The sequence below is a fragment of the Poecile atricapillus genome, chromosome 8, assembly GCF_030490865.1.
Source record: "Poecile atricapillus isolate bPoeAtr1 chromosome 8, bPoeAtr1.hap1, whole genome shotgun sequence".
Classification (NCBI taxonomy): domain Eukaryota; kingdom Metazoa; phylum Chordata; class Aves; order Passeriformes; family Paridae; genus Poecile; species Poecile atricapillus.
The window spans coordinates 10,472,695-10,497,507 of record NC_081256.1 but is presented as its reverse complement, the minus strand read 5'-3'; the positions used below and the strand labels follow the sequence as shown (position 1 = coordinate 10,497,507).

Genomic DNA, 24,813 nt, shown 5'->3' with positions numbered 1-24,813 from the left:
TGTTTTTAAAGTGTTGATAGCATCTATGTGGGTCTGTTTTTTTATATTGAATACATGGATTTAATTGTAGCTGTGAATTTTTTTTATTGCAGTCATTTCAGTGTTAGTCTTAAGTCTTCCAGGTGCAGCTGATCTGTGCATCTGATCATGTGTTTGCACCATGTGGTACAAAAAATCCCCAGAGAGAGGTTATTGTCAGGACACAAGGGTATTGATTATTTGTAAATTTGTAAGAGGTTTATTAATTGTATCTTCTTTCTCCTACCTGAAGTAAGCTGAGGAGGGGGAAAATAATCATACTGTATTTGCCTCTGTTTACCATAAAATTGTATCTTTCTATTCCTCTGCAAATTCTCAAATTGTTCTGCTGCTGTTATTAAGGAGGAGGAGTTGTCATCAAGCCCCCAAAACCTAAGTCCCTTCAGCCCCATCATCACCCTTTCTTCCTTAATCCCCCAATCATTCATTGTGTTCCTTGTTTTGAAATGACTACAGGAAATGTGTCTATAGGCTGGTGTGTATTTCACAGATTTCCTCTTTACATAGTGTTGATTTTTGGACAATTGTAGAATACTGAGCTACTTGTAGGTTAATTGAAAAAAAGCCAGAAACAATTCCTGTGGGATTTGCCTTCAGCGTTGGGTAGCTGAGGAATGGGCTATTTGAGGTTTAGGGAAGGTATCTGAATTCAGGTCATCAAAGCTGGAAAGTTAATGAAATAATAGATTTTTTCACTTGGAGAGATGATACCCCTGAGGAGACTCAGTGCCTTCCACAGAAGCTATGGATGTGCAGAACAGCATTGCTCTTTCCTTTGACTCTTAACTGGGATTGAGGCACGCTGCATCTCTGTTATTTTTTAAGGTTATTATAATGTTGATGTTATAGAAGTCACCAATACAAAATATTTGCAAAAAAAAAAAACTGATTAATTTAATCCCTTATTAAATTAAGATTTTTTATTTCTACGTTGTAGTGTTTGTTGAGTGATGGTCTTAAAACTGAATCAACATGTTATCCCATACTGAATCAAAGTTTTAGTCTATTCTGCCTAGGTTAAAAACAGTATTTCTATTAGTTTATAATTAGGAATGATCTGAGTAGTCTGGGGTGATATAGTGGTGCTGCTTCTGCTGACAGTGACCTGTTGTCACGTATGGCACTCTCAGGACAACCTGCTGCTCGTCACCTGCAATGCTGAGCTCCTACTGTTGTAAAGGAAATAAGAGAGTCACTAAATCCAATTGAAATTTGAGATTTCCAGCTATTTCAGTCCTTGCTAGTAGATCTTGTTAGGTTATACATAAGCAAACAATTTCCCTTTCTGCTTTCAAGTCTTTAGTAAACTGGAAGTAACTCCAGCAGAAGAGGAATGAGCCACCTTCCTTCTCCTGCAGTGTAAGAGCCTGCACATGGCCCCTTATCCCAAGTAAGCAGCTTTGAGGAAATTTGCAGGCGAGTGTAATTTGTGTAGTTTGCTCACAGTCACATAGTTGTCAGGTTTTGAAAGGCTTGGTCTTGGCTCCTACAAGCTTTTATTTAAATTATTTAAATAATTGAATGAAATTTTTAGGATTTGGCCATGTTTGTAAATGTGAAAAGGCATGCCCAATAATTTATAAAATTTTGTGCCACTGTTTGCACTGTCTTGTCATTTCACCTTTGCCAAGAGCCTGTTTGACAGCCACAGACACACAGCTGAGCTGTGCCTGTCCCTCCCCACACCTTAAGAGACCTCCAGAATGCTACTGACATGTGAGGAATGATTCACTCCCAGAAATCCAGCTTTTCTTTGTTCCATATTCTGCTGTTCTAATTAGGTTCAAATGTTTTCTTAACACCAACTTTATTTAGCATAGAAGTAATACTATTGTATTTCTTTCAGGAATATATTTCCTCCTGTTACACAAGCCTTTTTATTATTTTTTTTTTCCATAGCTTTAGTTTGAGGAAAATTGTTTTAGGATTACTTCTTTTGAAGTGAGTCAAGAGGACTCTAAACTTCTCATTAATCTTCAAAATGTTGATAATTTCTTATTTTTTGGGTAGGACAGAGGAAGTAGATGGATCATTGGCGTCAAATCCTTATATTTCTTCCTCTGTTTCATTCAGAATGGATTTTTCTTGAGTTAAGCAATCCTGACACAATGCACTATTTTTTTTTTTCCCCTCATGTTATTTGCACTATAAGTGACAGTACATCTACTAAAATAAGTAAAGAACTTACTTCAGGTCTGAAAATGCTTCTGTTAATTTGCAAAGCTAGAAGTGAAATATCAGACTTTCTGAACTGTGACTTAGATCTGGACTGCAGCTCTGAGTTTTTGAAGAGAAGTCTCTGAGTTACTGAGAGAAGTAAGAGTATAGGCAGTATATAGTATATATGGAGAGTATATATACAGCAGTATAAACAGCTCCTCTTTACCTGTGTTAGTTTGAAGTGCTCTTGGGAAATCAGTAGTTCGATTGTAGGTGTTTTATAGTCCTCCTCCGTTTTCAGGTGCTGTAGTAATGAGCACTGTAGAGATGTCACCAAATGTTTTTGAAAGAGCCTTGGTTAATAATAGAGGCAATGTCACTCTTTTGGCTGTTTAAGCACTTCCATTCTGTATCAGTGACTGTGTTTTGAGCTAGAACTTCCTAGATTTAGTCTCTTAGCAGTTCAGTTCTTCTAGAAGATTAATCAAAACCAATTATTTGTTTTCTTTTAAATACAACTTTTTGAAAAACAAGTTTCATAATGTAATGTCAGAAGCTTGCATCATGTCAGGGGAGATTTACTCATTCACAGCTAATGCCTTTTGATATTTGAAAGGCATTTAGATTTGTCTGCAGATGTTGGGGAGAAAATATGTTATTTAAAAGCTTCTATTTCTGTATTTTAATATTATTCTGGTGTCTTCTTTGGGCAAAGCATGCAACTGTAGAATAAAGTCTTTAGTGTAAATAGTAGCACCTTAGACAGTTTATGTTGAAAAGAAATTAATTTTGCTGTGTTTTCTTTGCTTTTCTTCAATTTCCAGCCCCGTTGGAGGATAACATCCATTAATCTTTGCTGAATAAAGCATATGCTTATTTCAAGCAATTTGGGTCTTGTGGGAAATAAGTAGCAAGGCAGATAAGTGACAAAGAGACAGAGTTAAGCTTTGTATAAGTGATCACAGATGTAGGCAATACCAACTTTGATAATCCCCTGTTACTACATAACCAACTGATAGAGTTTTTAGAGAGAACCTTGAAGACTGATCTGTGTGAATCCGTATATAGACCAATAAGTGGATGAAAAATGAGACAGGTGAGCCAGCATTCATTTCTCATTGTCTCTGTCAGACAAGCAATATTCTGCTTTTGTCTGTATTAATAAAAGTTTGCTTTTTTTCTGTATTAATAGAGTGACTGAAGGTGTATTTTGTATGTTGAACATCATAAATTACAAAGTGAACGCTCAAGCTGATTTTTGGGGAGTGTAACAGTTTGTAGTTGCTCATTAGTATGGGAAAGTGTGCGAAGGTCTGTAAAAAGAAAGTTGTTTATGTTCACAGAATCACCGCTGTGTAACTTTGTATTTCAGTTTATCTGTTTGCCTCTTCAGAGTGTCTCTGTGTTTTGCATTTTTTTTAAAGAAATGAAACAAAAACTTTATTATTATCTTTTTCTTTGGTGTTTATCTGAGTGATGTTTATCTTTATCCTTGTATTTATCTAAGTGATGGGTGTTCAAAATTACATAGTTCATAGTCTTAGTTCAGATGAAGCAGGTGTTTGGGAGGAGTTGTTTTTCTCAATTTTCTCCCCTTCAGCATTTTATGTTCCATAGATTTGCAAGACTAAGGATGAGGAAGGGCATTTGGGAAAAACAAAGAAACTGTATTAAATGGAAGTTGAAATCTATAGTAAGAGGTATATTGGTAATTCAAGATTTTCAAGCCTCATTCTTCTGAATTGGTTCCTAAAACATGACAGATAAATGAGTATGTGATGCTTAATTTTGTTCAATTGCTTGAACATGTCAAAACTGTTACTGCGGTATTACATGTTCTAATAAAGACTTGTTTTAAACTTTTCATATAGGGTGTTAAATTTTGCTGTTGTGTAGTGAAACTCCTGTCAGGCCTAGCTATAATGCAGGCAAGTGTTACATTTTGAGAGAAGAAACAAATCCTTTTTCCTGGGATTTACTAGAAAAGGAAATTTTTGGACCATATAGCATTTTGCTGTAAGGCTCATAACCAACCAGCCAACCTCCCTTCCTCTTCAAGCTCCTACTCCAAAGCAGCACTTGTTTTGTGAGGAGACCAGCATGCTCTGAGACAATGCTTTGGAGGTAGAACCTCTGAGGGTTTTGACCTTTGGTTTTGAACCAAATCTATCAGTCATGGTGCAGGAGGTGACTCCTTTTAAGGAGCAATCACTTTTTAGGCTGCTTAACCCATCTGCTCCGTACTGGCAGAACAGCTTTTCAGTGCTGCAGAACCCATTCAAGCAAAGTGGAGAGGGAAAGGGTTTCACCTATAATACTACAGATCTTGTATGTTTCAGTTGAGAAGGACTCCTCCTCTTTGATTTAATTGAATGTTCTGCTTGCTTCTGATGAGTAAAGCCTGGAAAGGAGAGGTGGATATTGCAATTCCTGCATTTCTGTTACTGATTGAGTACTGTTGTGGAGCCCTGCCTGCAGAGGCTCAAGCCTTCCTGTGGGTGAGACTAGAGTTGATTCTGCCCTTGGCCTTTGGAGGATTTCTATCAGCAGTGGTTGCTCATATGCTCATATGCTGAGCCTGGAATGGAATATGGTGCAGGCTGTGAATATTCCTTGCAGGAATATTCCTTGCAGGAGGAATCTGGAGAAGTTCAGTGTAGGGTTTGCCCACCCAAACAAGGGCAATGCTTGAATATCAAGGGAAGAGTGAAGAACAAAGTACAGGTATTAAAAATTGTGTCACTATTTAATCTGGTAAATGACAAATGGCAAATGTCATAAGCAAGTTGTAGGCATTGATTCCCCCCTACCACACACACCCTCTGAGGGAGTACAATAGCGTAATAGGCATTTCCTGACATTCCTTAGGAGACGTGGATAATACTGTATTGTCATCTTTGATTGTTGCTAAAGGTCATCTAGGAGCAAAAGGTGTCCTACTTATTAGGACAGCTTTGGTAGAACATTTCTATGATTTCCTTGTGACTCCTGACATATGTTCTAAGATAATAGCCCAGATTCAGGAGGAGAACAGGGAGACAGGGTGCCCCTTTCTTCATGCTCCTCTTAGCCTCCAGTCGTGTTTTTGGTGTGTCACACCAAAACCTGTTCAGATAACACAGTTGAGGAACTTTGTGTAACTTTGTGTGTGGTGGTTTTGGTTGTTCAGAGATTAGTTATTTTTATTTGTGGGAGAGTGTAGTCCATGCATCCTCTTCAGATATACTCATTGTTGCATAGTGAGGAAAACTTAAGAACTCAGAAAAGTGTGGATATTGAGCTCTCCATTTGACATTAATAGGAGTACATTTTATCTGCTCTGTTCCATGTCTTAATGTGCCATTTTTCATAGATATTCTTGGAGCAAATGCTAGACAATATATCTCTGTCATTGTAAATTCTTGTCTTTTAAATTAACAGTATTCAAAGGGTTTATAAAAATTCAAATAGTGATTAGGTTCTGAGGCAGGAAATGTCCTGCTCTTGCCCTTCTCTGGATAACCTCAGCCAAACTTCATCCTGAATGAAGAATACAGGCTCAGGATACTGAGTTATTATGTAACAGACTATTTAATACCATCCTGATGAATGCTGTCTTGCAGTGGAAGGGAACACTGTTGGTGACAGTCTCCTTTGCCTTAAGGACTGTGCCCCTGTGGTGGAAGTTTTAGGCGACAGCAGTTGAACCCTTCTCAGGGATAGGAAATGGGGGAGTGAGAATGGATGGTAATTATTAGGTGCAAATGTTACTCCCAGAACTGCTAACTAACTTTAATTGTTGGCATCTACTCACTTCCTTCAAGGTAGAGATCATAAACACCCGTATTCTGTAATTTCAGTTGGTTCTTGCCCCAGTGCTCTGTGGTATTAGATCTGTGAAGGATGTCATGGAAAGGAGTGAGGCAGATGGTAGCTTTTTCTAGTGAACTTTGCAAAGCTTTGTTTTGCAGTAATCATTTCCAGTCTGACCCATTTCACCTGCTAATATGTAGAATCGTGGTAAACACTCTCCAGCTATGCTGTAGAAAAACTGAGTAGTAGTGTTTGTAACATTTTTGAGAGTAAAAATGTCCTGCAACTGTGTTGGCAGTCTATTAAAACTTCAGAGATTTAATGAGTTTGGTCTGAGATCTTTGTGTGAACTTTCTAGAACTTGTCTAGAAATGTCTTTGGCAGGAAGGATAAGAAGCTGTGTCTGATCACTAATCTTAAGAGTACTGGTTCGTGTATCACCTGTTGCTGCTGGTGGACTTCTGTGGATACTCGTGCTGACGCTCTGTAGGATGTCTGTTTACCTTTTCCTCACTTCTTTTTTTAACCACCTCTTGTTAAGAAGACTAAACAGCTACTTAAAGCTGGTATAAATTTTCAAGGTTTCATCAGGCTCTTAGCAATTTACTTCTGTAATTTTTCCTTGCAATTCACAGCATTTCAAGCATGGTTATATAAGAGGAGCGAGCTCTGTGGTGTTAAGGGCAAAATCATGACAAGGAAAAATAATAACAAATACGGAATGAAGTACTGTTCAGAGGAAACTGTTGTAAAAGTTAAGGTAAATAGAATGGAAGTTGTACCCCAAATCAGTTACTTCTCTGCAAAGTAGTATGGATTTCCAGCAACAGATATGAATCTGGGAGTTTTAATGTTATTTTTTGACTGTAGTTGGTAGAAGCTAGGGAGCAAACTCCAGGTTCCACTGGTGACCACAAGTATTTGTATTCCCTGCAGTGTTTCTCTAGGCTGGCTCTAGAGGCTGACTCTGGCCATCTGATGAGAGATACTCTAGAGGGTTGTTAGTGGCCCTTCACTGAAGTCTCCAGTGTGTTTGTGTCTCTCTTACACTGGGGAACTCAGATCTGGGCACATTGCTCTGCATGTGGCTTTCCAGTGCTGAGTAGAGCCCTTGGCCTGCTGGCAGTTCTTCCATATGCAGCCTAGGATACCATTAATCTTCCTTGCCTCAAGGGCCCATTGGTTTTTCATCAGCTTGATGTCCATGAAGAGCTTGGGTTCTTTTCTGCTAAATGTGCTTTCCAGACATTTGCCCTAGCAGGCATTAATGCATGGGGTTGTTCCTCCCCGCTAGGGATGGGATATTGTACTTACCTTTGAACTACATGTCTAGAAGGGGGCCAGTAACATTTTGTATGAAGTTAAATGCTGATCAGAAAATAATGAGAATTGAGGTGAGTGTTTGTTCTGATTGAATGCTGGTAGGTTACTTGGAAGAGGTGGTGCCTGTAAGCTTCTAGGAGGGAGAGACTGAGAAGTCTCTTCATGACTTGCCAGCTTTGCCTACTGTACAGGTGATAATGGCAATAGAATGCTCACAGTGATTGTTTGAATTGATGATTTTAATAGGGCAGACAAACATTGTTAAAGGAAGGGCCTTGAGCGTATCTGATCCTGCACTGTGGAATAAAGGACCTTTTGAGTTCTTTGCAGTCTCTTTTTTTGTGAAATGATTGTACTTTTATGTACGCTGTCATTTTTGTCTAATTTCCTCAAGGTGTACTTGTGCTACACGCTGAGTTCAGATGTTTGTGCTCGAGTTGCATCTTTGAATCGTTAGCATTTGGGCAGCAGTGTGTGGAAGTTTTCCAACCAACGGCTTCTTATAAACAGCTCTCTCTCCTGCCAGTAACAGACTTGGTTGCTTTCCCATTCCCCAAGAAAGGTAATGTTCAGATAAGCACGAGTACATTAACACGTTTACTCTGCTTGGACACTGGCTTCTTACTATATTGGTGAATCTGGGTGTAGACACTACTGAAATTACTGGGATTTCACTTCTGAAAGCCTTTCCAAACCTGTGTGGTTTTTTTTAAAAGTCCAGCAGAAGCGCAGTCTGGGTTCTGCTGAAATCTGCAAGAATAAAAGACACAAACAGGGCAACTGTACTTTAACTGTGCATTCCAGTTCTAAAATATAACCATTAGAAGAAATCTGGGAATGAACACAGCAAAACATCTGGGCTCTGATCCTGTATTTGTGGAAGTGGATCACTTACAGACTTTGTTGCTAGGGATCTAGAGAGTTGCATAAATCTTCACTGTTGGGTCAGACTGGGGAATTAGGATTGCAGTTCTGTTGTCAGAGATGCTTTTGTAGAGAATTCTGAAAAATGACAGTGTTCTAGTAGCATCAGCAACTTAACTTACTGGTTATTTGTTTGGATTTTAAATCTTCCCACAAGCTTGACTTAAGGAATGGGATGAAAAGTGATGAACCTATGAGTTAAATAACCCAAGAACAAATTTAGTCATTGCAATTCTTACATACCCTTGAGAATAGAGGAAGACCTTTTCTGCTCAAATGCTAAACAACTTTTCAGCAGCAGGGAGGAAATAATACATTTTTGCTCAAACTTTATTGCAGTGTCTTACTGCCAAATAGAAAGGAATTATTTAAAGTATTAGGAGTCTGCTTTGTTAGAAAACACTGCTGCAAACAAGTTAGCTATGCTAGATCTTTTTGGAAGACAGTGTTCTTCTAACGTGATATTCTAGAACTTGAGCAAGCCTGTTCCCATAAAATCTCACAGATGTTAATCTGAGTCAGAAACAGAATAAGAAGCTGCATTGAAAAGCAGAGTTTTTGATGCTTAATCCTAAAAGGTAATAAGATAGTATTTGAAAAAATACTACAAAATTTCTGTATATTTGTCTCATGAAGATGTGTACTCCTTAAAATTACCTTCTATGGACCTTTCTTACGCTTTCAGAGTAGCTCATGGTGTGTCAATTGTTAAGTGGTAAAAAGCTCTGTGTTCTTGTTTGTATTCAGGGACTTTGGAGCAAATAATGCTGCAGTCATTCCTTCTTTTATAGCATTTGGATTAAAAGTACAGGAATTAAACAGTTTGCTTTCAGCTTTTTGCTGAACAGATCTGAATTACCGGATGTGCTGCTTTATCTCTGTATGTAATGTAGAGATGTTCCCTGTGACCAACACAGAAACAGCAGCACTGTAATACCTCTGCAGACTGGTGCCCAGTGATTTGCCTGGTTTATACAGATCATACCTTTGCTTAGAATAGTGTGCAATTAAGTTGCAGTTGAGATAAAAAGGTTGTGTTGGCTGAGATTTTTTTAATTAGCAAGGGGAGCTTTGTTTGAAAACAAAACCTTGGGTTTTTGAAAGGAAAGCTGAAAAGCTTTTACTGGGATTGCTGTCTGCAAATCTAAATTGTTGCCTTCATTATCAGTACTTGTAAAATTGCTGGTTCAGGAAGGCTGTAGAAAATAACTTCCCTGAAGGAGCACCAGTGTAGCAAATGCAAATTAAAAGCAAAATCAATGCTGTGTGTAGCAGAATGAGGAAGAAGTGTGGAGGGACCTGTGACATTCCATCTACCATTTCTCTGTTACTTTGGGGCTTTGCATTTAGGAGATAAGGAACTAAAAATTTTCAACATGTTTGTGATTTTATTTTAGTTTTGCTTTTAGATATATAATGGCACATTTTAAGTTTGGAGTACATAGAGCTTAGTAGTCAAGTGGATCTGGTATCAGAGGAGTGGAAAAAGTAGCAGTAGGATTATTTTTATAATAAAAATCTTTGTATTTAACCAAAACTCCAAAAGATGAGCAGGATAGAAGATTGCCTGACTTGTTCTCTTTTTATTCAGCTACCCATTCCCTTCCAAGGTAGTGAATGGCTTATCTTTATTGTGAGCTGTGTTGTTATTTATCATTAGAAAAATTGATACATTTTGAAAATACATGTAAAAATATACATGGAATAAAATAATCCTGCTAAATAGTTGCATTTGATTACAAGTCAAATCTAATTTTCATATCTTTCCTCTGTTCATTTAGTAGGTTTTGTTGGAAGGAGAAGGAGAGGTAGATTAGGACTGGTCATGATTTTTCTCTATAATTGTCATACCATTATTCTTTACTCTTTTAATACTTTCAGTTCCTATTTTCAAGACTACTTTGACAGTATTGATGGACTGGGATATTTCACTTCCCATAAAGCTGCTTTGTTCCCTTCTCTCTTCAGCCTTTCTCTTGAGCTATAAAATGCTAAATCTGTTCCTAATTTTGTATAAACTAAACCAAACTTGACTTTAAACATTGCTTTTTAAATTGATTCAGCTTAAAAGTGTTTGGGTTGGTTTTTTATCATTTGGGTCATGAAACTTAGCTGAATCAGACTTTAAGCCTGGCATGTGATTTTTTATTTTTTTTTTAACATATTTACTTGCAATCCCAGATACCACTTTATCTTTAAAACATCATATATTGAAGCACCTTTGCATTGGTAAAGTAGAAGTGTGAAATGATTCACACTAAGCGCTAGATAGAAGTTTGCTGTTGTATTGAGACTATTTCTTAGAAGAGTGTCTCCTCTGAATCTTTCTTTTTTCTTTCTTTCTGTGTATTTACTGAAGTTTACAGCATCTGAATAACAGATCAAGCAGATGCTTAGTGCTTGGTACATGTCCTTTAGAGAGGTATTTAATCATATTTGTGCAAAGAGAATATGTTCATTGCAGGTCCTAATGTTGGGCATTTGTGGGGGTTTTCAGTGGTACCTGTAATTATTTAAATTGTAGGTACAGTGCTGCAGTTAGGGGCTAACTGAGGTACTAGTTAGCTCAAGCAGATGACTAAGTTTGCTAAATCTGTGTCAGACATTATTATCTTTTGTTGTACAGGTTGATTTAGAGTCTGGTGAAGCAGATCAATATTGCAGTACAATTTATGAGGTGCCAAAGAATGTGTTAATATGGAATGAGAGTTCATCTGTCACTGTTAACCTGTGGAGGAAGAGCAGGGAAGAGACTTTTGTCTGCAGTTACCTACCTTTCCACCTGCAAAGGCTCTGGAGTTGGATTCTGGGGTTTTGCAGTTCTGAAACAAAAAAGCATTAAACTTTTGCAAATTACAATTTTCATAAATTTTTATTGAAATCTATACTAGTCTCATAAATACAGGTTTTCTTTTAATAAAGTTTGAGAAATCTTGTGATAATGGAATACACAAGATGGGGCAGAGCAATTACCTCATATTGTCTATATTTTTATTCAAAACGATAATGTAATGTTTTATTTTTACAGATGACTATGGATGAGAAATATGTGAACAGCATTTGGGATCTTCTGAAAAACGCAATCCAAGAGATTCAGCGTAAGAACAATAGTGGTCTCAGTTTTGAGGAGCTGTATAGAAATGCTTATACAATGGTGTTGCATAAACATGGTGAAAAACTCTACACTGGACTAAGAGAAGTGGTCACTGAGCATCTAATAAACAAGGTTTGTCCATTTGTGAGTTAAAATAGAAGTGTCTTGTATGAAAGAATTCTGAACAGTTATTTAAATGATAGAAAGTCTAACTTTATTATGTTATCTTGTGTTGCAATTGTGTAGCTTCTCTCAAAAATGGTAGCATAGAGTTAAAATCAAGCTCAAATGATTTCATGTTCCAGGTACTGTTTGTTGTAAGTTACTGATGGAAGGCAGGCCATAGGAAGCACCTGAAAGTGTTTAACAGGAAATAACTTTTTTTTGAAGAATAACTATTAAGAGCTGATAATTTTTTTAAAAGGTTTGTGTCATTTTTTGGTGGTGTTTTGTGACTTTCTTAGGCCAAATTTTGTGTTGTCTGCCAACAGTTTTTTCATCTGTGGAACAAATAAATACCAATGTAAGAACTTGTTTTCTATAGGTTAATGAACTAATTCGCAAGTTAATGAGAGTGTTGTGCTGGGATTATGCTCTTTAAAGAGGTGGTAGTCACTGTTCAGAAAGGATAGCTCAGCAATAGCAAAAGACCTGAGTAGCTCACACTGCCATGTCAGCATTTGCAAAACCAAAATGACATGCAGAAACTTTCTGAAGATGTATCATCTGAGAAGAGGAATCTTCAGGTCTCGTGTTAAACCATGGAACCACTTCTTTAGTCTTTGAGATAAGTTTAGAATTGATTAACGAATATGTAAGTGGAAAAAGTTAAAATTCAATTTGTAGGACTCCAGATAATATTTCTTGGCAATAGGATTCTAAGCCCATGGGAAATGCCTGCCTTACTCCTCATGGTAACATCCATACCAGAGAGATTTGTGTCCACTTTCATCCCATATTTGATCCCATATTCTGGCTGTGGGTTCAGAGTGAGTATCAGAACTTTGTCCTTTTTTACAAGATATGAAAAGGAAAGTCAGAGACCATCATGTGTCTTGGATGATTACTTCTGGCTGAATTACAGAGAATGGATGTGAGATTTATGGCTAAAGCATGTAGGATGCTTGGGGACTGTTTTGTGTGCTTTCCACCTGGAGTTACTGCTGTGGCAGAGAAATGTGTTCTTTCTTTTCTAAAATCCTAGTTTTCAAAGGTGTGGTCCAGATAAGTATAGTCTAAAACTGCTTTGAATGTGGGGCTTTTTTACTGTTTGCACCAGAGGAGACATCCTCTGAAGTGCCTAAATAATTTGCAGTTCTTTTCTATAATTGTAGCACATCTGTGACTCTCAAAAACTTCTGGTTTCATTATCTGTGCATTCATAATCTGTACTATTCATATAAAATGTGGCAAACAGCTGGGGCTTTTTTGCCTTGTTCTTCTATATGCCTGTGTACTTAATAATCTTGACACTAAACTTTTATTATTCCTAGGCTTTAGTTTATGCTGGTTTAATTTGATGGGTGTTTTTTATCTTTGTTCCTAGGTATTCTGCCACTTATCTTAGTTCTTAGCTATTATATATAAATAATAGGTGCAAATATGATCAATACAAGGTACATGCAAGTGAGTTATTATCAAGAATGCTTGGTTTTAGACTTGCAGACCCCAATGGCTTGCAGCTCTAAATCACCCTGTTCTGGCTGTGGGATAAAGGCTGTAGTAAGCCAGGTACTCTGCATCACTGAGAGGAGTCAGCTCTCTTGAACTACTTTGTTTTTACTACAGGGTAAGAACATGCTAAAACTTGTCTTTATCTGTGTATTGACATCATTATTTAAGTGTGGTACATATAGAGCTATTTGAAAATAGTGTTGAATTTTGAAAGTACTGAAACCTTTCATCTTAATTCAAGTATTTAATTCCTTTGCATCTGGTATTTCACTAATTTCTCTCTTTCGTGGCCATTGACAATCTTGTAGCTTGATGTGGATGGTCTTCCTTCACACTTCTCAAGCATAGTCTGTTATTACTTCACACAAATGTTGTTAAGTGTTTTTAAAACACACAGAGCTTAGTTTACAGCTCTCTAAACCATTTTATGATATGCAACATTTGTGTTACAGTAAAAAAAAATTGAAGTTAAAAAGTTCACAGGTTAATATTTTTAATGGGTTTTTTTATGCATAAGTCAGTTGGGTCCAATGAGGTGCATCCCAGAATCCTGAGGGGAATTGGCTGATGTAGTTGCCACTACATCACTCTCCGTGGTATTTGAGAAGTCCTGGCAATAGTGGTTCCAGGTTGACTCGGAAAGGGGAAACACTGTACCCGTCTTTCAGAATTGTATAAAGGAGGACCCTGGGAAGTATAAGGTGTCAGCCTCACCTCTGTGTCTGGGAGGATCATGGAGCAGATCCTCCTAGGTACATGGATGACAGGGAGGTGACTTGGGACAGCCAGCACACTTCCACCAGGGGCAAGCCTTGCCTGCCAACCCAGCGGCCTTCTGTGAAGGAGTGAGCACATCAGTGAACAAGGGAAGAGCTACAGATATAATTTCTCTGGACATCTCTAGAGGTTCCAATGTGGCCCCCCATAACCTTCTTCTGTCTAAATTGGAAAGAGATGAATTCAATGAGTGGAGTTAAATGCATAAGAAATTGGTTGTATAGTCACACCTGTTGCTTGTGGTCAATGGCTCAGAGTCCCTGTGGCCATCAGTGACAAGTGGTGTCCCTCAGGGGTCTGTGCAGTGCCTGCTATTTCAGAATAGCAGTACTGGCATGTGAGAACACCTTTGGTCAGGAGGGCACAGAGCTGCTCATGGTGGCAGTGGTCAGTGCAGAGGGAATGCTGTGGGGTGCTGATGCAGGTATAGGCTGAAAGAAGCGTGTTTGCTCTGGGACTTAAAAAGTTATGTCTGGGATCGTTTGCAAGCTTTAAAATTTACTCCTAGTGTTGCAGAGAAAAGGGAGAGATGAGTCATCTTCATCAGGGAGTTTGAAATTATTTCCATAACATAAATGAAATAGGAGGAATGACATGAGAGGTTGTGTAGGAGGCAAATTACCTACTGAGCATTAGAGTGTACTGTAAGCCTGACTGACAATGTATGAAGTGTTATCTGCCTTTATATTTTCTTAATGATGTTTTCAGATGATCTTGAGCAAGTCTGCTATTATATAGAGGGCAAAAGGATGTGAGGGAATTGCTTGAAAGTACATAACAGTTCAGAATCCCCAGTATTCTCGAGTGTTTGTTTTTCCTTTTAGCAGTGGGATAGCAGCTGTAGGGATGAACAGTAGTCAATCCATTAACCTATTTGGGACTCCTAAGATTTTAGAATACTATCGTCTAGACTATCTGGATTTTTCTAAAAGAAACTCTATAATAAAAGTTCTGAGAGCTTGAGGCCCTGGTTCAGAAAGTGCTGTTCTGTACTGCTGTTCCCCTCAGGAGGTTCTGGCTGTCCTTATAGTAGTGGAAATTACATAATTGAACTATTTGTGCTGCTGCATCAGGCCAGGCACTGTAAGACAGAAATAGTAGGCCATAAGTCTTCTTTGTGTACACTTAATCAAGAGTTATTTAAAGGTATTGAAAGCTTATGCCAGCAAACTACTCTTATTAGAGGGACAGTTCTGTATTTCCTGAAGACCTGTATACAGTAGAAAATACAGTTGGGCCTGAAGACAAAATTTCATCCTTGTAACTATAAGAAGACCTTACATATATTACAAAATTGCTAATTTATTTTCAAGCACTTCTGTATATGGACAGTCCTATTTAAGCTAGCTTTCCTTGCAATTTACTTCATAACTGCAAATGTTGTCACAGAAATCACTGCAAGCTCAGCTAATTTAAAATAACATTCTGCTGATAAACATCTTTAGATTTGAAATTTTCTAAGGCTTTGTCAGCGTAGCAGCTGTGTCTCTTCTTTGAAGAGTGTGAGTGTGCATATTCTTTTACTTCGGATCATTTATTCTACCAAAGTGGTGTGACTCTGCACCTTTGCATGGCTAAGATGTTTTGTGCATTATAGTAGTTTCCCTGTAGTATTGCTGAATTAATGGCCCATACAAGGAATGTGTTGAACACTTGTTAACTATGAAGTTACTGTAAGTGATAATTTGCTTGGTAGTAGTTCGGCTGGCTTTTGTAGCAGCTGAAATAATGGCTTTCCAAACCTCTCTGCAATTTCAAATAAACCTAGAAGAATGTCATTGAGAAGCTTCACAGGGAAACTTTGAAGGTAGCTCTGTTGTACAAGCACCCATTCCTGAATTTCAAGCCCATTTCCAGAAATCCACGTGGCACACCATATGGAGCAGAGGTGCCACTATTGCAGAGCATGCCAGTGTCTGCTTGGAAGCAAGTCATCACTGCTACCTGGTGGCAAGTATCCACCTCCTTTTGTGTGACTTGGCACTTGCTGGCCCAGCACAATTAGTGTGATGGATGTGGGATGTGTGCAATTATAAGGGCACACTGCCTCTGTGTTGTTAAAGTAAAGGGTATCATACAATTGATCAATAACTGCGCTTGGTTATTTGTGCTTATAATCTAATCATGCTTTGGTGAATTTTATCAGTGTGGATGAGCAACCAAATAATGTTTATAACATTTCTCCATACTGACCAAAGATGCGAAAGCAATCATGTCATGTTTGTTTCTCTTGTTCTGAGAGATTCTGCATATTCTTCACAAGTATGTCTGCTGAAGTTTTTAATGCATATTTATGTTTTGGCTAAAAACTGCCTGGACTGGGTGACAACAGAACACACATTTGGGAGACCAAAGGATAAATGAAGATCATGATCAGAAAGAATGATACAGCTAAGCAGTGCTTATAACTGCATATTATGTTTTCCAGAAGCAAGGAGGAGAGGCCTTGCTCAGGTGTGCAGAGTAGGTGTTTGAAGATGTAGGAAAGCTTTGAACAACCTATGCATACCTATATTGCCTAGATGCAGTAACAAGGTGAATATTATTTGGATAAGTTTCCCCTCCTTCATCTTCTTCCTCCTCCTTTATCTTCCTTCATCCCTCTCCTCCTTGAGACCATTGTATTGGTTGATGTGCCATGCTGTGTCTCTGGTTTGCTCATCTGAGTTTGTGAGTGTGTGTAGTAGTGTGGCAGACAGAATTCTGTTACCCTGGTTTGGCCTAATAACTTCATAAAACTGGAATGACATAATGAAGCCTGTCAGGTGGTTGCATGAGACGTTGGTACAGCTTGTGGCTGCCTGGCAAGTGTGTTTTGTTACCCTGTTTGAATCTCTGTACTGAAATTTACACTGTCAGCCAGGTATCAGTGCAGATCAATAAATGTGAACATTCTGTTTAGTTACAATAGAGGGCAGAATATATTTTGCATATTATGTCAAAAGTCAGTTCCCAAATTTTATTAACTCTGGAACAGTGTTTTTACATTCCCACAGGTTTCTCTTTAACATTAGTTTCAAGTTTGAGCACTGCAGTATATGCCTAGTGGAAAAAATGAAAATATGAAACTGGATGGGTTTTTTATTAGTAGGGAGAGTAGTGGCAAAGAGGCATAAAATCTGAAGTTGACAAGACGGATTTAACTTGCAAATTGCAAATACATTCATAAAAGACAAAGATGGCTTTCTTTTTCCTATGAAGTCTTGTTGTTGGTATTAATGTGTGATCTTTACCAAGCAGTTGGTTCCTTTCAGAACTGTTGTTTGCTGTATCTTCGTGCTATCTCAGCTTGTCTCTCTAAATGTCATCATGGCAAATTTTCCACCTGTACTTGTTCCTGTTCATAGCATTTACCGCTACTACGCAATGTTCTGAAATTACTTCTGATAGTAAAATTACCAGCAAGTGAAACACTATAACACAGGAAATGAAAGCTTTGAGGAGATGTCAAGTCTATTTTTAACATTTGAGATTTCAGGAATTCCTTTGAAATTTAAAACCCATGTTTATTTTCTCTGGTTTCCAGCATAATTTTTTTTTACTTATTTTTCCACAGAAGGGAAATATGAGGTAGGGATAGTCAGCACCCGGGAACAGCAAGAACCTGTTTGCAAAATTCAAGTCCATAGAAAAGCAAGAATTCTTGTGCTGAAGCTAAGTTTAAGATTTAAATGCTGCAGGAGAAACTGACTTGAGTTTGTCAATATTTCATTTTTTTTCACTTCAGGTTCGAGAAGATGTGTTAAACTCCTTGAATAACAACTTTCTACAAACACTAAACCAAGCGTGGAATGATCATCAAACAGCAATGGTGATGATTAGAGACATTCTGATGTATATGGTGGGTATTCTGCTATTTCACACATTTAACAGTGTAGTAAATTGTCCTCTTGCCGTGCTTACCAGTCTTTTTCCAAAGACTCCTCTCTGTCCCTTGTTTTCAATTTTCTGTGTGCAATGCAAGACTGCTACAGGTGTTTGACAAATTGTAATTGGATTCATGTTTTAGGTTATCTCATTATCACTTGAAAAATCGATCTAAATAAGTTGAACTTTGCAGTTCTTAAAAAATAAGCTAGCTAGACCAATTCTTGCAGATTTTAGATGTTAGTTCAGCTAGTGGTGTTCTCTTAGTGTGGAAAGCACTATGAAACTTTCAGTGTAGTCATTCTTTAAGCTTTAGGATTTAAAGAGGATAACTTTGCTTAGGTACAGTGTGTGTCCTTCAGTGTTAAATTCTAGTTGGATCCTTTGCTGTTCATGAAGAACTTGTGTGCAAGATTAAGCACTGTACATAAAATGTGATATTTGATTTATTCTTGCCATTTCTTACCAATAGCCAACAGAAAAGACTTTTTTTTTTTTTTTTTTTTTTTTTGAGAGAAGGTCTGACATTTTTGTGTCTGGATTGTGTTATGCTTTAGGAAGTTGGTAAGTATTAAAATTCCCATAATATTGGGGATGTTCTATGGTCCAGGAGACTATTTTTGCTTAACTTTCTGACAAAGGTTTTGACTTCGAAAGGAAGTGTTGAGATGCTGTGTTTTTTGTGTAAATTTCTTTACCCTCAGGAGCATCCTAAATATAATTATTGATGCAGTAAGTGAAGGACAGACAATATTTGACTTTTTTGGTCCAAAAAGCAGATTAACTGGAATTGTACTCTATTTGCTAAACAACAGGAGTTAAGATTCTTGTCTTGTAGTTGTTAAAGATCTCATTCTGTGACATTGACTGCGTTTTTATTAGCAGTGAATTCTTCTTTGGTCAATAAGCTACTACAAGTTAAAGAATTTGGAGTAATTACATAATCACAAACAGTTCTTTTTAATGGATTTACTGGCCTTCATGTTGGAGGAGTTGGTTTATTTCAGTACAGAAAAGACCACATATCAAAAAATAGAATGCTGGATAAAATGCCATCAGTGCCACTGAATAATTTGTGTATCTTATTGTGCCAAAAGGAAGATGGGCAGATTGTTTTGAAGATGTACTGTCTTTGCTGTGAGACATCCTGAACTCCCTAATCTGTTTGTGAAGGACAAATACAAATCAATTGCTGCCACTGCATCTAGGCATGATGATTATGTTAATGATTAGAATAATTGACCAAAGATAGTGGTGAGTTTTCAGAGGGGTTAGAAGATGAAATCCAGAGCTTTCTAGGGGAGCAGCTGTTGTGGTTTAGCCAAATATTTTATATTATTTCAGCACAGGAGGTGCTGGATGGTCCAAAGTAATGGATAATGCAATCTGCTGCTCTTAAAATTAATAAATTTCTGATCTTTCAAACAGTGGCAGAGAAAACTGGCTTATAAGTGGTCCTTGTTTTAGTGGCTTGACCAGTATATTTAAAGGGCAAAAACTTTTATCTTTGAGGAAGGGTTGCCTGCTCCACTTATCACTCCTGAGCGAACAAGAGAGCTGTTACCTGAGTATTTTTTGCACTCAGAAAAGCAATGCCGTGACTTTGTTGGAAGTTAGAGAGTGCTGTTCAAACATCCAGCCAGTTTTCTCTTTTCCAAGATTCCAGGAGATGGAAATCTGCAGCATTCCTTCAAGGGTAAATTGAACTTCGTTTGCTGTCTTTTACATTCAGAATAGAATAATATATAAGCTTGAATACCTCTGGACTAGGTAGCCTTCTGTGTGCTATTTGAGAGTTACTAATTATTTCAAGTGGGTGTTCATTTGTGCCCTCTGCTTGACTAATTATTTGAATCTCACAGATTTTTTTTTTCCCCTTGTATCACAGAAACAGAAAAAAAAATCCTCAATAAAATATATTTATAGTAAAATAGTAAAAATAGAAGAAAATTTTCTTTCAAAATGCTTATATAAACTTATGGGCAATGATGTTTGTTTGTTAAACCTCTGCAATGTAATATGTGGCTTACAGTTATAATTTTAATTTTTACTAAGTAGAACTATCTAGTGTGAAGATCTAATACAATAGGGAGGCTCCCTCCCTTGACTTGAAGGGACATAAGACAAATTGTCAATAATACATGTTTTGATTACAAATTAAAGAATAAGCAATGATTTAAAACAGGACTACTTTGAAAGATTTGCAGTTTCACCTTTGCCACTGGGATGTCCTCTTGAGTCAGACATAATTTTCTTCATTCACAAAAGACTAAGGGTAGAAAACTTCCAGTCTTGAGTATGCGTTCATTCAAAAAGTTCAGAAAAGCTGCCAGTACCACGGAATTGTAAAGCACCTGTGAAAGATCAGGCCTGACTGCTCTTCAAAGAAACAATTTTCACGAATTTTATAAAATAAGGAATTATTTGTCCTTACTTTCTGATGTTGAGTTTGAATGACATGTAGGTTTATAATGATATGCTATGTCAGAAATAATTTATACATTTTTATTTGTAAATATAAGAATATATAAAGCAAATCCAATATAACTGACATTAAAAATATTTTATCTAAGGAAAGCACCAAACACTGTATGACCTGAGTCACCAGGCATTGTAAATTAATATGCTTGTGTTCTACCAGAAGAAGTATCTGCAATTATCATATGTTTGTAAGTGAAGCATGACCCAATCCTCTTGTTTTGTAGGCCATCTCAATTACACATCAGTTTCAGGAAATGTACCTATTGCCCAACAGGCCACACTGTGACATCAGTGAAAGTAAAACATTTAATACTCTCTTGAATTCTGGTCTTAGTCCCTTGAATTTCTGCTTCAGACTAGTGATTTTACATCTTAAACATCTTAAAATAAATTGTATCTGTTTTAATGCTACGTTTGTTTTCCAGCTTCATTTTACCCACTGGTTTAAGTCAAAACAAACACTTTTTCAAACCACCTTAATTTCTTTCCCCTGTTTAATTTTGCTATTTTTATAATAAAATTCAATACAAATAAATCTCTTTTAGAAAGGCATGTGTTTTGTACAGTGGAGTTTGTGCTTTATGTTGCTTAATGACTAGAACACTTGCTGTTTGAGATTATGGCAGGTTTTCATTGTTCATGCAGAACATCCTCCACAAGATGCTCTCAAGTTTCCCTTAGAGTTATGTTTTAAAAATGTGTATTACCTTGTCTCTTGTGATTGCTCTCTGGTAAAAGTCTGTTGCTTTCATTTCTTTTGCATGTGTAGTATGAGGTTTTTGCAACCTTTTGCACTGACTGTCCAAGATTTCTCTTGATTATTTTGAGACATTCCAGCTTCCCTGACTGAATTTCAAGTTTACATAGTTTCACTGGATTTTATAGGTTATAGCACAAACTCTCTTCCTTTTTATGTGTTTAGGCTGCAGTAATTGGTGCCAGAGTCCATGTAATGCACTCTGTAAATTCTGCCACTGTCTGTGACAAGCAGTGAGGCAGTAAAGTCATGTGCTAAGCAGCATCTTTGCTGAGTCAAGTCAGGTACTAAGGTTGAAGTAGTGAAGTACATTTGGGGATATCTGAAATTCAGCCTCACAGTGGCAGTGCAGGTAGACATACCTACAGTGGGATTTGTTTAGCTGCTGTATGGAATGGGAGAAATGAAGGTGGAGTTGTTTGGGCTTTTCTCCAAGCAGTGTGAATGTGTGTATTCTTAGAACGTCAAATGGAAACTGAGTTAAACTGGATTCTGTGATATCTCTTCTTTACTACTTGTGCTTGCTAAATTCAAAGCAATTTCAGGTATGCGAGTGCAGCAGTCACACCCCTGGCAGCATTACAGGCCTATGGGTAGTGCCAGTTACACTGTCAGAAGTGAACAATTGCTCCTGCAAAAACAACTATGGATTTTTTGAGGGCAGAGCATTCCCTTCTCATCTCTGCTGTGCACAGAGCTGGTGTCGTTTTTTAGGCCAGCACTGACAGGTTGGTTATGTGAGTTTTGACAAATGACTCTCATTGTCCATGGCTTACACACAAGATAGTAGGGAGAAGTGTTTTTATTTCCAGAACTACGATCAAAGACACTTACTGTATACACAAGAGTGTCTGAAGGCTCCTGCATCATCCAGATATGCATCCATGCAGAGATGGGTAAAATGTGGCTGCTGGTACCTTACAGTAGGTGATTTCAGTGCAGAATTATTCTGCAGTGTAAGCAGGATTGTAATTAATGAATAATTGCTGTCTGAAGCTCCATCCTTGTCTCCTGAAAGTTGTTCTTACCTTCAAGCACCCACTGCTTCACCCTGTGGGAAGTGGTTTCTGTTCAGTAGTGTGTAGCCTTGTCAGTCAAACCTGTTTCCAAGTGGGGCTTTCTGTGATTTTCTTTTTTAGAGTGGGAGAGCTTCCAACAAATGTGATCTGTTACCAAGGGTGAGCAAATCAGCAGGATCAGAAATGTTAATGTTGCCGCTCTGGTTTGGGTATTGTAGAGAGGTCTGGCTTACTATAGAGGCTGCTGATAAACTGAGAGGAGTTACTCTTTCACAATGGCAGTGTTCAGCACTGCCACAACAGAAGCTATGCAGATGAGTCATGTCCATGGCTTTAATCCTTTTAGATACCCTGCTGCCTGTGCTTCAGAGGCCTGAATTTTTTTTTAAATAATAATTATATTATTTTCTCTTCAAGTTGTATAGTATTAGACACTATATTTTAATTAGTTTTTTCATCTCTTTGAAAATGTATTTTAAGCTTGTCATACATGAGAATCACATTTACTTCTGTTCTTGATGCAAGTGTGTAAATAAGGAAGCAAAATAAACAACCCTGTTTCTAAAAAATCAGAAAAACAAAAGTAACCTATTCCAAAGACCTAGCCCACCACACGTCACTGAGCTGACTTCATGGGAGCAATTAGTAAATGTTGTGCTTTGAGATGGCTGAGCTTGCTTCAGGAGCCACAGAGTAGGCATATGTGACGTGTTCCCATCTTGCTTTTTCATTTAAATTAAGGGCTGCCTGTCTGAAGGCAGAGGGTGGGAAATCACACATTAGTTGCAGAATCCAGTGTTTAGCTTTCCTCTGATGACCAAGTGGCATTCTGGCATATAATTAGTATAGGAATAATTTTGCCATGTGAATACAGGTGCTCAATGGCGGGCTGTCTGTTCCTTAGTGTTTTTTGAAATTGGAGAATTTATATGAACTTGTAATTTTGGAGTGTTTTTTCCATAATCTGAAGCATAACCTTTGTTCTTTTAGTGGTTTCATTTTCCAGGTATTTGAGTAGCTTTATTCTTTAATTCTGTGTGTGATAATGCACTTAAGATGGTGATGGAACCAATGGAAGAGCTAATCTTTATGCTCAGTTCCCTAAATTGACCATCGTCCTTCATAGAATTTGATTATTTTTTAGTATTATTGTGTTGTTATAGCTATATACATTCTTAGAAAACCTCATCCCAGCCAGATTTGTGAGTGGGTAAAAAACTCATACCTTTTTCTAATGCCATTGTCTTGATGCTTAAATGGCAGCAAAGCAGTATTTTTAGTAATTGCTCAAACTATGATATTAGAGGAATGGATTATGCCCTGACAGAAATTAACAAAAATAATGATTGCTCATCTCAGAAAGCGGTTGTAAAACAATATTAAGTATAGAAAAACTGTGAGTTTTTAAATAGTTTTGCCCAGTAGTGGGTATTAATCAAATAGATGCCTTTTCTGTCTGCTAATGACTTTATCAATAGTCTTCCTTTTATTCAGAGTTAAGTTGGGAGAGAGGAATAGGAGAGGAGTTACAAATTTTTGGAGCATTTCTTTGGGTAGTGGTAAGAGACTCAGGGTCTGCTTAGCACTCTCAGTCAATTCTGTATGATGGATTTTGGCATATCCAGCCTTTAAATGCTGATCTGAGGATTATCTTAGGTTTTTAAAGGTAGATGGATAAAAAATGAGTAGCTGAGGAGTTTGATCCTTCCCACAAACAGAGATTATATAGGGAGATAGAATTTAAACATACATAGAAATGTGAAAAATATTTTCTTCTCTCTCTCTTCGTTTTTTGGGGGGAGGTGATGTATGGGTGAGATTATAATGAAACATAACAAGGTTTTGAAATACTGCTCAAGTTGAATTCAAGTGAATTTGGGGAGAGTGGAGGGAGGGATGTCTATGAGTCTATACGAGGTCTTATGTACAATATTGCAGTATTCATCCATAAAGATTTTGATTGTAACTCTTCTTGTTTTGGCTCTATATTTGCTGCTCTTTATCTAATGATGCTGTTTCAGGAAATTTCACTGAATATTGGCTATTTTTTGCCTAAAAGGAGTGGTAGGAAGATGCATGGAGGGGAGGGGGAAATTAAAACATTTTTCTTAAAGATCAGAAGGAGATGGAAGGGTTTGAATAGGTAAGTAAAGCCTCTTGCAAATAATGCTGTGGATTTAGTCAATAGTTGGAGACTTCTCTGCACCAAGACTAAAAAGTGGGAAGTCTGTAGATCTGTTCTGGCATGCTTTACTCATAAATGCTGTGGTTGTGCTCCTAGACCAAACAGAACTTCCAGTGTAAATGAAGTTTTGGAAAATGGGACTGATTCTGAATTTTGAAGGGTATACATAATCTCTTTCTATTAAGAGAAAAGATACATTTGGTCATATTTCCACTGTAGAGAAGTAATCTCTTGTATTTTTGAGCAGCATCAGTGCAGTGAATTCACAATTTTATTGCTGTTTATGCCCTTGTTGTAGGACCGAGTGTATGTGCAACAAAACAATGTGGAGAATGTCTACAACTTGGGCCTGATAATTTTTCGAGATCAAGTCGTGCGTTACGGATGCATCAGGGATCACCTGAGGCAAACCCTGCTGGATATGATTGCAAGAGAGAGGAAAGGAGAAGTTGTAGACAGGTAAGATGTTTGTAAGTGAAGTCTTTTGTTGTAAATAATAGCTGTCAGTTTTTAAAGAGTGACTCCAGAACATACACAAATAAAGTTATTTATGACCACATTTGTGTTCACAACTAAAATTTCTTCATATTCTGGAGTAACGTGGTTTTTTGTGTATTATATTTTAGCATAATGATGAACAGGGAAGCTTGTTAATATATTTTTTAATATTTATCTTGTGTTTTTTTTATTAAAAATTTAACAAATGCCTCAGTTATCACAC

The 24,813-nt window shown here is 37.4% G+C and overlaps 1 protein-coding gene across 1 annotated transcript in view; it reads left to right on the top strand.

The window, feature by feature from the left end:
* CUL3 (cullin 3) overlaps positions 1 to 24,813 on the top strand; it is a 54,380-nt gene that overhangs the window by 7,327 nt on the left and 22,240 nt on the right. The window contains exons 2-4 of the mRNA XM_058843830.1: positions 11,267 to 11,464; positions 17,511 to 17,624; positions 24,391 to 24,551. Of these exons, the coding sequence (XP_058699813.1) occupies positions 11,267 to 11,464; positions 17,511 to 17,624; positions 24,391 to 24,551 (473 nt within the window). The remainder of the gene's footprint in view (positions 1 to 11,266; positions 11,465 to 17,510; positions 17,625 to 24,390; positions 24,552 to 24,813) is intronic.